Source organism: Trypanosoma conorhini (assembly GCF_003719485.1).
Source record: "Trypanosoma conorhini strain 025E chromosome Unknown Tco_14.4_contig_00250, whole genome shotgun sequence".
NCBI lineage: Eukaryota > Euglenozoa > Kinetoplastea > Trypanosomatida > Trypanosomatidae > Trypanosoma > Trypanosoma conorhini.
Window position 1 is genome coordinate 1 of NW_021704328.1, and position 10,607 is coordinate 10,607.

General features: G+C 57.4%; 3 protein-coding genes across 3 annotated transcripts, besides 8 other annotated features; 1 reads left to right on the plus strand and 2 right to left on the minus strand.

Moving 5' to 3' along the window:
* Tco025E_04711 (uncharacterized protein) lies at positions 1-323 on the plus strand (the record flags this gene model as incomplete). The annotated part of the gene is made up of 1 exon (XM_029371619.1): positions 1-323. A coding segment is annotated over one exon (323 nt), but the record flags the coding sequence as incomplete, so codon positions are not given.
* Positions 324-390: 67 nt separating this feature from the next.
* Positions 391-414: a microsatellite.
* Positions 415-470: 56 nt separating this feature from the next.
* Positions 471-504: a microsatellite.
* Positions 505-623: 119 nt separating this feature from the next.
* Positions 624-646: a microsatellite.
* Positions 647-771: 125 nt separating this feature from the next.
* Positions 772-793: a microsatellite.
* Positions 794-1,077: 284 nt separating this feature from the next.
* Tco025E_04712 (ubiquitin-conjugating enzyme E2) lies at positions 1,078-1,560 on the minus strand (the record flags this gene model as incomplete). Its single annotated transcript, XM_029371620.1, has 1 exon — positions 1,078-1,560. One exon carries the CDS (start codon positions 1,558-1,560, stop codon positions 1,078-1,080), a length of 483 nt encoding a protein of 160 aa, XP_029228364.1.
* A 380-nt stretch (positions 1,561-1,940) lies between these two features.
* Positions 1,941-1,967: a microsatellite.
* A 990-nt stretch (positions 1,968-2,957) lies between these two features.
* Positions 2,958-2,981: a microsatellite.
* Positions 2,982-3,584: 603 nt separating this feature from the next.
* Tco025E_04713 (uncharacterized protein) lies at positions 3,585-10,163 on the minus strand (the record flags this gene model as incomplete). Its single annotated transcript, XM_029371621.1, has 1 exon — positions 3,585-10,163. The coding sequence occupies one exon, from the start codon at positions 10,161-10,163 to the stop codon at positions 3,585-3,587; it is 6,579 nt and encodes a 2,192-aa protein (XP_029228365.1).
* Positions 10,164-10,391: 228 nt separating this feature from the next.
* Positions 10,392-10,449: a microsatellite.
* Positions 10,450-10,509: 60 nt separating this feature from the next.
* Positions 10,510-10,535: a microsatellite.
* Positions 10,536-10,607: the final 72 nt, after the last annotated feature.

Below are 10,607 nucleotides of genomic sequence, written 5' to 3' on the forward strand. Positions count from 1 at the left end.
ACACTCCCAATCTCCCTGCCGCGGCTTGCACTCTCCCCTCTTCTACTCACTCTCTCTCTGATTCGCTTTCTCCGCGGGTCTGGCCCCACGCCGCTTTCTCTCCTGCCCCTTCGCGTGTGCTGCTGCTGCTGCTGCTGCCTCGCTCACGGCTGCGACTGGCGGCGGTCTGTGCCTTCGGTCGCCTGTCGCCGCTCCTGTCTCACGCCGTACTTGCAGCGGCTCCTTCCCACCTCTCCGTTAATGCCGGTGGGATCCGCGTGGATGCGAGTGGTGTGCGTGTCTCGTCCGACGATGCTCCGAACACGCTCGTGTCTGCGCGCTGAGGCTCTCCTTGGCTTTGCTTCGGCCACGGCTCCTTGCTTACTCTGCCGATTGTGCTGTGAAGGGTCTTTTTTGTTGTTCTTGTTGTAGTTGCTTTCCTTTATCCCCGCTTGTGCTGCTACCTACGTCTCTCGCTCTTTACGGGTGTCTTTCCTTTTTTCCTTTCCTTTTGCTTTTTGTTTTTATTTGGTTGATTTTTCTCCTCGCCGTCTCACACTGTCGTCCTATAACAATAAATCTGATTGCGCTCGGTTCGTCCCCTCACTGTGGCGTGAGTAGCTTCTCCTACCTGCAATGACTGACAGCCAGCCGGCCAGCCAGCCAGGGAGAGAGAGAGAGACATTCAAAAACAAAAAAAAAGAGGTGGAAGAAGTGGAAGAAGGCGCAACCTCAGCGCGGCGTGCAGTCGCAGTGGTGGGTGTCGCGAGACGCGAGTGCCGCCACCTCTGAGTTTGTTTGTTTGTTTTTTCGTGGAACCAAACTGCAGCAACTCCTCTCCCCGCCCCCCGCCGAGCCACGCGGTGCAGCGTCAGCCGCTGCACTTTGAACGAAGGAGAGAACGGCAGGTCAGACACGCACAAACCTGGCCGCTCTCTCGCGTGCGCGCATCCTCCCCCCTCCCCCCGCGCCCATGTTCGTTTTGCCTTGAGGCCAACGTACATCACGCAGACTGGCGGGGAAAGGGAAAAATAAAATAAAAAAAAAGGAAGGATGGGAGGGGGAAGCGCGGCGGCGGGCTTGCCTCGATCCGGCGGGCTACGCAAGCTCCGGGAAGGGCGGGGCGCCGGCGTCCATGATGGCGTACATGCGCACCAGCGAGGCGTACCCCTCCGTGTCGCCGGCGCGCAGCAGGTTCCCCGCATCGCAGTTGTAGGGGTTGTTTGGCTCCGGCTCCGCCAGCAGGCTCAAAATGGCGCGGCACACACTGTTCAGCGTCCACGCTGGGGACCAACGACTCTTCAGGATGTCAAGACAAACGGCGCCGGTGTCAAAGTTCACGTTTGGGTGAAAAACTTTTGTTAAAAAGTTCGCCGTGGGTGGAAGCATCGGGTAGTCCTGCGGCACACGTAGGAGCAAACGGTACTTCCCCCCTTCGAAGGGAGTGTCGGGGGGGCCACGCAGAATCGCCTCCCACGTAAAGAGACTGTTGGCATGCAGGAGGTGCAGCTCCACGTCGCTCTCCGGGTTTAGCGAGGCCTCCCGCAGCTCATTGCCGAGACGCTTCAAGGCGCTGGGCATCCTCGACGCCTGCCTCTTTCTTCCTACGCGACTGTGGTTTGTATCGCTGAGACGCTTTCTTGCGCTTCGCCGTCGCCGCCGCCACCAGCAGCAAGCAGCGGGCATGCGGAGAGGTGGGCGCGCCACAAAACACGGCAAGGGAAGGAAGCGACAGAAGGGCAATAATAATAAAACAAAAGAAAAAACTTCCTCACGAGCCGCCGCAAGAGACGCAGCGTCCCCATCCCTTCGTCCCACACAGGCACACACACACGCGCATGAAGAAAACGCAAATACACATAAAACAAGCCACACAGACATGCACCGCCCCCCCCCCCCCAATTGACTCCCCCGGTAAGAAGAAAAAAGAAAAAACGACAATGTCTTAAGGAAATTCAAAGATAATAAAAATAAAAAATAAATAAATATCATTATGTCAGGACTCTCATATTTTCCTTCATATTTTCTTCGAGTCCGTTGTGCTCGTGTCTCTGGGTGCGCGCGTGCGTTCACGCGGGGAGGCGGTTGATTTATCTTTCACCTCTCACCACCAACATCTTTGCACCTTTTTTTTTCGCGTCGCATGCCTCTCTACTCCCTTCTTTGCTCCCACGCTCCTCTTGCTGCCCACTCGCACGGCTGAAAAAATGGGTGTGTGCATGCCACAGCCAAGGGAAACCCTTTCAAGTGCGCATCGAGGTAATTGCGTCTTGATGCCCGTTCCCGCCTCCATGAGAGCGGTCACTCAGTTCCCGCTGCTGCATCTCAAGCTGTACAGCCACACACATACACACAGAGAGAGAGAGAGGGATACATATAAAAAGAGACATGTTGATGATAATAATGAGAGTGGTTGGAGGATAAATACATATAGGCACATAAATGCACATGCGGTTGCTTCTCTCGCTCTATCACGCCGTCTCTCACGAGCGCACTCGCCCGCTCATTTCCTTATTTATTCGAGACTTTTCGGTCCATCAAGTCCCCATTGTTCTATAATCACCAATAATCGCGTTAGACAAACCTCGGAGAAAAGGCAGAGGGTTCTTGAATTCTTAAAAAGAAAAATAAATAACTAAATGCACATACTCACAGAAACATATACACACACATATATATAATATATCTGCAGACCTCTTCACTCTATAAACTGATATGCTTTTAAGTAGTCACGGTTAAAGATACATGACAGCGCAGACCAAACTCGTGTGTCAGTGTGCGAAGCCGCAAAGCTTGGGAGAGCTGTACAATTAACTCGCGTGTCGCGCCAGTCCGTCCCACCAGCGTTGGGGGGAGAAGGAAGGGAATAAGAAAAAATACCTGACCATATAAAGGAATGTAAATATATAAACACAAATATGGCTAAATGAGTTCATCATCATTTCAGGCACCTTCTCAGAAGGTCTTTGCGCTGTCGCGTTTGTTTGTTTGTTTGTTTTTTGCGGTTGTTCTTGACTTGGTCGGTTTACTCAAACCAAAGTCGACATTCCTCTTCCCCATGCGTGAGTCGATTGCGTTGGGCGGAGTGTTGGTGCATTCAGAAGCCGGTTGACCGCCTCTAGACGTGAGACTCTGCCACGCCTCTGCGCGCGCACACACACACACGCATATTCACACCTCAAACGAAAAAGAACCAAACAAAACTTTCATACGTCGTTACTGTCGTTCCTTCTTGCCTGACGCACGTCTTCTCACTCTGTAAGACCCCACCCCCAGCATGTACTTGCGTTTTTTTTTTGCTTTCTTTTCTTTGCTTGTTCCGTGTGTGTGTGGCTTCCTTGCGGCAGTCATTGGAGCAAGCATGGAACTTCTTGTCTCTACTCACGGCCGAGGCGTCTACTTCCGAGGATCCGTAGCCTCTGGGGGCCTGTTCACACCGCCGTCGCTGTCACCGAAACCCCAGTTGTCGGGGAAGATGCTGAACTTTGTGCGGCGCGGTGCCGTGTTGGACCCGGAACAAGACTGATGTGTCCGGCTCCTGTCCAGGGTTGTTATTGGGTTCCCTGCGGGTACGGCGCCTCCGCTCCCCAGCGGTGTGTGACGGGTCAGTTGTCTTTTCGCCTGAGTGCCCCGATGCACCGAAGGCGTTCTCCCCCGGAAAGCAGCTCATCCTCCCCAGCGGTAGACACACGGGCGCCCCGCCCGGCCAGGGTAGCGGGTGCCGTGTTTACACGATCATCCCCGACGTTCTTCACGCTGCCTTTTTTCTCGGGCTTCCGCATCGGCGCAGGATGACTGGGTGCGTCATAGACATCATCCACATCGTCAATGCAATTGAGATCACTACGAACGTGGGTTTTGTTCTCGGCGTCCTGCTGCTGACCAATAAGCATCGCAAAGGGCAGAACAGTGGCGAGCGGTAGTGGCGGCGGCGGCGGCGGCGGCGGCGGCGGCAGTGGCTTTTCTGACACCGCCTGCTGCAGGTAGGCGTAATCGCTAAACTCTGCATCGATAAGGTTTTGCCACTCCTCCTCTGCATAGTTGAAGATGCGCTGCCGCCGCACCCCCTCGGCCTCGAAGAGGAAGCGCCATTCCTCATGAAACCGCTGCGTTGTCGTGTAACCCATCGAATTCGTCGTTGGATCGACGGGCAGGTACGGGTCGTGCTGGAACGGCGCCAGGGCCGGGGCAAGCTCCACCACGGAGGTCAGGTACCCGTCTCTGGGCCCCGGCTCCGGCCCGTCCTCGGTGTCCGTGAAGGTGTCCAGCTCCTCCGGCTTCGGCGCGGAGGGCGCAGGGCCCTCGGCGAGGTCGTCCCCGCCGCCGCTGGCGGCAAACGGGTTGGTCCAATTTCCGCTGTACTCGAAGTTAAACTCCTGCTCCTTCGCCGCAACCCGGACGCGTTCCTGCTCCTCGGCGCACGCGAGGCGAAGGTTGTACCGATCCCGCGCCTCCTCCAGCCTCACCTGGTCCCGCTCGCCCTCCTCCAAGCCCTCCAGCATGCTCCTCCGGGTCACCTCCCGCGCGCCCGTTGCCGTTGCCGCGGCCGCGGCCGCCTGCAGCAAGATGGTGTCCGTGGCGCTGCTACCAGCGAAGTTGTTTTGGGAGACGCCAAAGGAGTGGCTCCCACGTGTCGCGAGAAACAGGGACTCCTTCGGCGCCCGCGGAGGACTTGTACTTGAGGTGCATATCGTCAAAGGGTTTGTCTCGCTCCCATGCAACTGCGGATAGGCCAGGTAGGTGTCCCGTTCCTTGTCCTGCTCTCGGTTGCGGCATCGCAGGAGCAGGCAGAGCAAAAGTACGAGCAGCAGGAGTCCAAAAATCACACACAGCACAATGATGGCAATAAGCATGCTGGTACTTAGCGTGGTGCCAGTGGTGGTGGTTCCCTCAAAGCATCCTTCGTTGCTCGCCTGGACGGTGCCCAGGGTGGTGCAGTAGGAGGCATCGCCGGCGTGCAACGCACACACGCTGAACTCCTCGTTGCTGGGGTAATCTTTCACCAGTGCCGCGTCTAGTTGCAGGCGGCATGTGTTGTCGCTGTCCCGGGTGAGGCTTCCGACGGTGTTCAAACGATCAATAAGTCTGCAGCAATCCCCCTTAATAACCGTCATGAATGCCCCCGGCGGGGATACATCCGGAAGCGCACAGGAGCTCAAATGCCAGGCCGCACAACGTGAAACCGTAACCGGCAGGGAGAACTTGGGTGGCAGAAAGCGAATTGCACCTGTGTAGGGAACAGCCGCGACGGTGTTGTTGACCGGCACAGCCGCACATAGGTACAAGGGGCCGGCAGGCTCATACGCGTAGACAACAATGCGTCGCAGTCCACGGCCCTTCGGGTCTTTAGCTGCCTTCCAGGAGCCATACCTGGTCGCTTGCTCCCTGCAACCCCGGTCTGTGCTAAAGCCAGGGAGCAAGTTTGGAATCCACAAATCATTTAGCAAATAGAAGGGACTGTCGACCCAGAGAACAACATCGCGACCCCGAACATCGTAGTGCACAGGCTTCACCGCCTCAATCGTCGTCAGTGGCTGTAGACGCAATGCCGGGAGCACGGAGGAATTTCCTTTAGGTGCCGGGTGAGTTTCCAGGCAGAGCGTCCACTGGCCGATAGCGGGTAAGCTGTCGTCTGCGGAGCGTCTAAAGTGCACCACACCATGCGCCTCCGTGTTCGTTGTGAAGGACGGGACAACCTCCGGGCCCCCGCAGCTGGGATCTCGTCGCAGGTGGAACACCCCATTTGGGGTGAGTGGGACATACACATCGATGTCGGCGCCAACAACAAACTGCGCGGGGTAAATGATGACGGTGGAGATTGGAATGTCCTTGACGGCGGAAAGGTTCCCTGCGGGGGTGCCTGCGCAGACCGAGAGCGACGGCGGCCCACCGGAGATGTCCGCCGTGGGCAGGGCGGCGCGTCCAGTGCTCCCAACGTACGTCAGGGCACTGCCCGTGGCAACGCTTCTGCATGCGTCACTCGAGAGGAAAATGCCACGGAAAAAGGAGGCGTAAAAGGGCGCAAACACACTCTTGGCGTCGCCCCCTGGCACCAGCGAGTAGAGCCGTGGTTGACCGCTCTCAGTGGCCACCCGCAACGTCACACGGAACGGGGCGCCGATCACGAGTATGGGATCCAACAAGGAGGAAACGGGAGGATTGACAACCAGAAGCTCCGCCACGGGCAGCTGTGGTGGGCCGCCGTCAGGGTTTGCAACGCACACGTACTTCACCCCCGAGACCCCTGTAAGCTCCAAACATGCACGTGGCGGCTCATCCGCAAGACCAGCTGCGGCCGCCAACAAACTACCGCAGCTCGCGCTGCGGCTCAGGTAGGTCTCCTTTGTGGCGGTACGGAAGTTCAGCCTCAACAGCACAGGGAGTTTGCCACCAACACCGTCGAACAGTTCACTCGGAATAGACGTCGGCGAGGCTTTGAAGTTTTCCACCTCAAGCGTCGGAGTGTCGCTGGTAAACACAAATTGACGATCGCCCTTCGGGCGCGCACATACAAAAAATGTTGCCGTCTCATCAAACCTCGGTGAATACCCGCGTGCCCCCGGCAACAAATCCCGACAATCCGACGTTTTAGAAAGCACCGGACCTACGAGGAGCGCTGTGTCGATTCCGTAGTTCTCTATAGGTCTAGCCGGTGGAACTTTTATAGGCAGAATCGCGGCAGGATGGTCGCGGTCGCAGCTCTGAAGGCGAATGAGCGGCATCACCCCTCGGTGCTCGTACACGCTCCCACCATCGCGGCTTTCGCAGTAGTGCACAGAGGTGCGATCCAGGTTGCCGCCTGCGCACCCGTCCACCCGTAGCTCGGAGACGTAGTCGGCGACAAGCGCGGGTTTAACGCTCATCACACTCCCCGCACAGTCCGCTGCGGCGGTGAGTTTGGCCACCACATTTTCCTTCCACACGCCAGAGCGCACGTGTACGGTGCGGCCCGTAAGCATCGTCGCGGGAGTCATGTAGGGGAGAAGCGTGAACGTTGTTGCGAGAAACGCGTCCGTTGGGGATGCGGCCACGCACAACTGGACCTCTTCCACGATGGGGGTGAGCTTCGTCACGGTGATGGTTCCGTTGAAAACGCCCGCAGGAAGCGTCGTATCCTCGCGTCGTGCGTCCGTTGCGCCGCAGGAGACACCTGGCGGCATCGTAAAGAGGGTAATGGAGTCCGTGCGGGTGCGTGTGTCGCCCCCGCTCACCGCTACGTCGGCCGCTCTGTACTGTCGCACCTCCGTATCCACGAGGGTCACCGCAAAGGGATCCACCGCTGTGACAAGCACAGGCGAGGCCGCGACTTCGTGTTGGTGCACGTCTTCCTGGCACAGCACATACTGCCCGAGCGGGGCACCTTGCAGAGGAACCAGGGAACTTGTGTGGTACCGTCGTGTCGCATGCAAGCAGACGGTCGATGAAATGGGGGCGCCGCACATGTCCTCCGTGGCACAGTGCACAAGGAACAGAGAGCACCCATCAATGATTGGGTACGCTGAAACGTTATTCGGTGAGTTGCGGATGACATATCTAGAAAGGGACGTGAACGTCACAAGTTTTATGGTGCTCCCGTAGACAAAGAAGCTTCCCGCCTCATCCTCCCATCCAACACAGACTGTCAATGTGCCGGTTTGCGTCGTCAAAAATGAGCTGCTGACCCTACTGGCGGCGTCAATAGAGCCCTCCCCATAGGTGGGAGGAACTTTGTCCTCACTGGCAAATGCACACGAGTCCTCCGTGTCTGTAACTGCAAATCGTGTTGGGTTGAGCGCCTGCCATGACGCCCCGTCAAATTTCATCGTGACAGGCAATCCGGCGGCGCCTGGCGAGGGATTTGTAGTCATCGCCAACGGCTCCACAGAAGAAACACCTCCAGCGGGGCTGAACGCGCCGAGGGAGTTCCCCACACACAGCGTCCAGACTGTGACTTCAGGTGGTGTAAAGAGAACAAATGCCCGTCCGTGTTTGGGGACAGTGACAGGCAGCGTCGGTCCCGAGGGCGCTGACGCGCATGACGCCCCCGCTCCACGAACTGCAACGACGCGAAATCCGGCGAGAGCCGCGCCGTCGGGTACAACGAAATTCACACGGTTTTGCTTATTCACAATCACGGTCTTTGGAAGGAGAGAAACGCTCGTCACGGGCAAAATTCCGACGGGGATTACATTCCAGTCTCCCCCGATGTCATTTCCATGATACCCCACACACACGGTCAGGTTGGTCGCTGTGGCGTACCACACCCGGAGCTCCGACGTCCCACTCCCGCTCGCCGTTCCTTCAGCCACTGGGACAGCACTGCAGTCAGCTGCGGCAACGATCCTCACCGGGGCAACCGGGGGGACCTGCGACACCAAAACATCTGTGGTGGCGTCCGCAAGAATGGAGGTGGGGGTCAATGCCACCGCACCGTACACCACAACTGAAGCTAAAGGGGTGAAGGATGCGTCACGCGGCACCTTTACGCAGAGTGAGTACTTCCCAGCGTATGGGAGCACAACTCTCTTCGCATAAGTCTCATTCATCGCGAATTCGACGCCAACGGCCTTGGTGCATGCGTCCATGGCAAACACCCCCTTCGCCCCTGCCTCAAACTGCACCCCCGGATCAAATGTGACGATTCCCGCCTTCCCTGCAAAGAGGGCAGCGTATTTCAGGGCATACGGCCGAGTCGTAATTTTGTCCAAGAGATACGCGTAGCCACGATCTGGAGCCTCACCCGGGGGCAGCGGCTTCGAGGAGAACGGGGTTGAGACGCAGAGGGACATCGTCTGGAGCGCGTTCTCTGGGACGCGGAGGGTGACCTTGTCTCCGGTCTCTGTCGTGGTGGCCCTGGAGACCAGCTGAGAGCAGTCCCACGTCATGGATAACCCCACGACAATGGCGCCAGGGATGGACGCCGCGCGATTGCCCAGTGTGACGACAGTGTCCACGCCTCTAACGGCGGGAGACGGCGACGACGCCGTCGTGGGTCTGGTCATCACCGTCACGTTGGCCGCAAGCACGTTGACTTTTCCTTTTTGCCCTGTAGCCCTTATGCATGCGTAGTACAAACCCGGATCGGTCACGGTCCACTCCCGCGACGGGCGCCAGGGGAGGACATTGTCTTGCCTGCAATCAGGGGATCGAAAGAGTGCGATGGTGGTGCCGGTGTCATGCTGCATTGACGCCGCGTCCAACGCGAGAGTCACGTTGGTGGGCAGGGCGGTGTACATCGTGTGCGGCTGCAACCCGTACTCCTTAATTTGGATGAGGCTGCTCGAGGGCATAAAGACCCGGGTGGACATGTAATACGGCACCCCCGTGCACAGGTAGTACTCCCCTCGGGGCACATATACGAAGAGCGTGACACGCTGCAGCATTCCATTCGACACCGGCTCCTGCAGCAGCGGATCACACAACACGGAACGCGAAAAACTGGCAAATGGGATCTGATTAAATTCGCTTAAGACGAAGGTTGACGTGGTGTATCGGACCGCCCCTGGCCCACTCGCGGAAAAGGGCGCGAATGCCACCACGGTCGCCGCCTGTAAAAACGCCGACAGCTCCCCAGTAGGCCCCTGTGGGATACGCGCGCAGAAGTGCATGATGCGGCTGGAACTGACAGTCAAGGTTAACCTCCTGTCCTCACCCAGCTTCACGGCCAGCATGTCAAGAAACGGAGAGCTGCAGTCGCTGTCAACAAAGAAGCCGATGACACTGCCCACGGGTGTCGCATTCCCCAGCGCCAGCGTAGACGGCACCCCCGTAAAGACGTAACGCGGGACGGAATCTATAACGTGAACTTGCAGTGTCTGGATGCACTTTGCAGGAACGGCACTGGAGCAGACGTAGAGCAGTGGAACCTCCTTGTCGTACTCGGCACTAACGCCGACGCTCGCCGGGGGCACGGTGAACTCACAGGTGCGGCTTGCCGGCAGGGTGCAGAAGGAGCCCACCATTTTTGACTCCTCACACGATGAGGCGCTTGATAAGAACAAATTTTTTCCCGCTTGCATAAAGTCAGCGGTCACATTAAAGGGAACATTCAATAATGGCATAGGCGGGTCCACAACGACGGCTGCCGCATGTGTCGGCAGACTAACAAACAGCAGTGTCACCATGCAAGCGGTCACGGTCCAGAGCGCACAGCTAAAGAGAGATACTCTGCTCTGCCCTCGCGTACCAGCAAGATACTTCGCCATTCCGTTTTGACCGTATGTTTGGCTCAATTCCTTTTATTGTTATTTTAATTGTCTCTAGTGTACTCACTTCTTTTTTTTCTCTCCTGTCATGTGCTGTTGTTGCTTTGCTTTATTTCCCCTCCAAAGCCCGAGGTGGTCTGCTTTGCGGGGCTGTCAGTGCCTGCCAAAACGCAGAAGAAAGGGATGGACAAACCAACAAGAACAGCACCTTGGGCCCCTGTGGCGTGTTGTCGTGTTCGGTGTCCGTGTGCGTGTTCGGTGTCCGTGTGCGTGCGTGTGTGTGGCCTGACCACCACTTGCGGCGATACCAATGCGGTGCACGCAACTGTTACTTCCTGCGGCCAGGTATATTATATATATGTATATGTATATGTGCGAGGAGAGAGACGTACATGGAGAAGGAAAGAGGGTGCAGTGGGGAGACAACCAACGGACAGGGGCAGT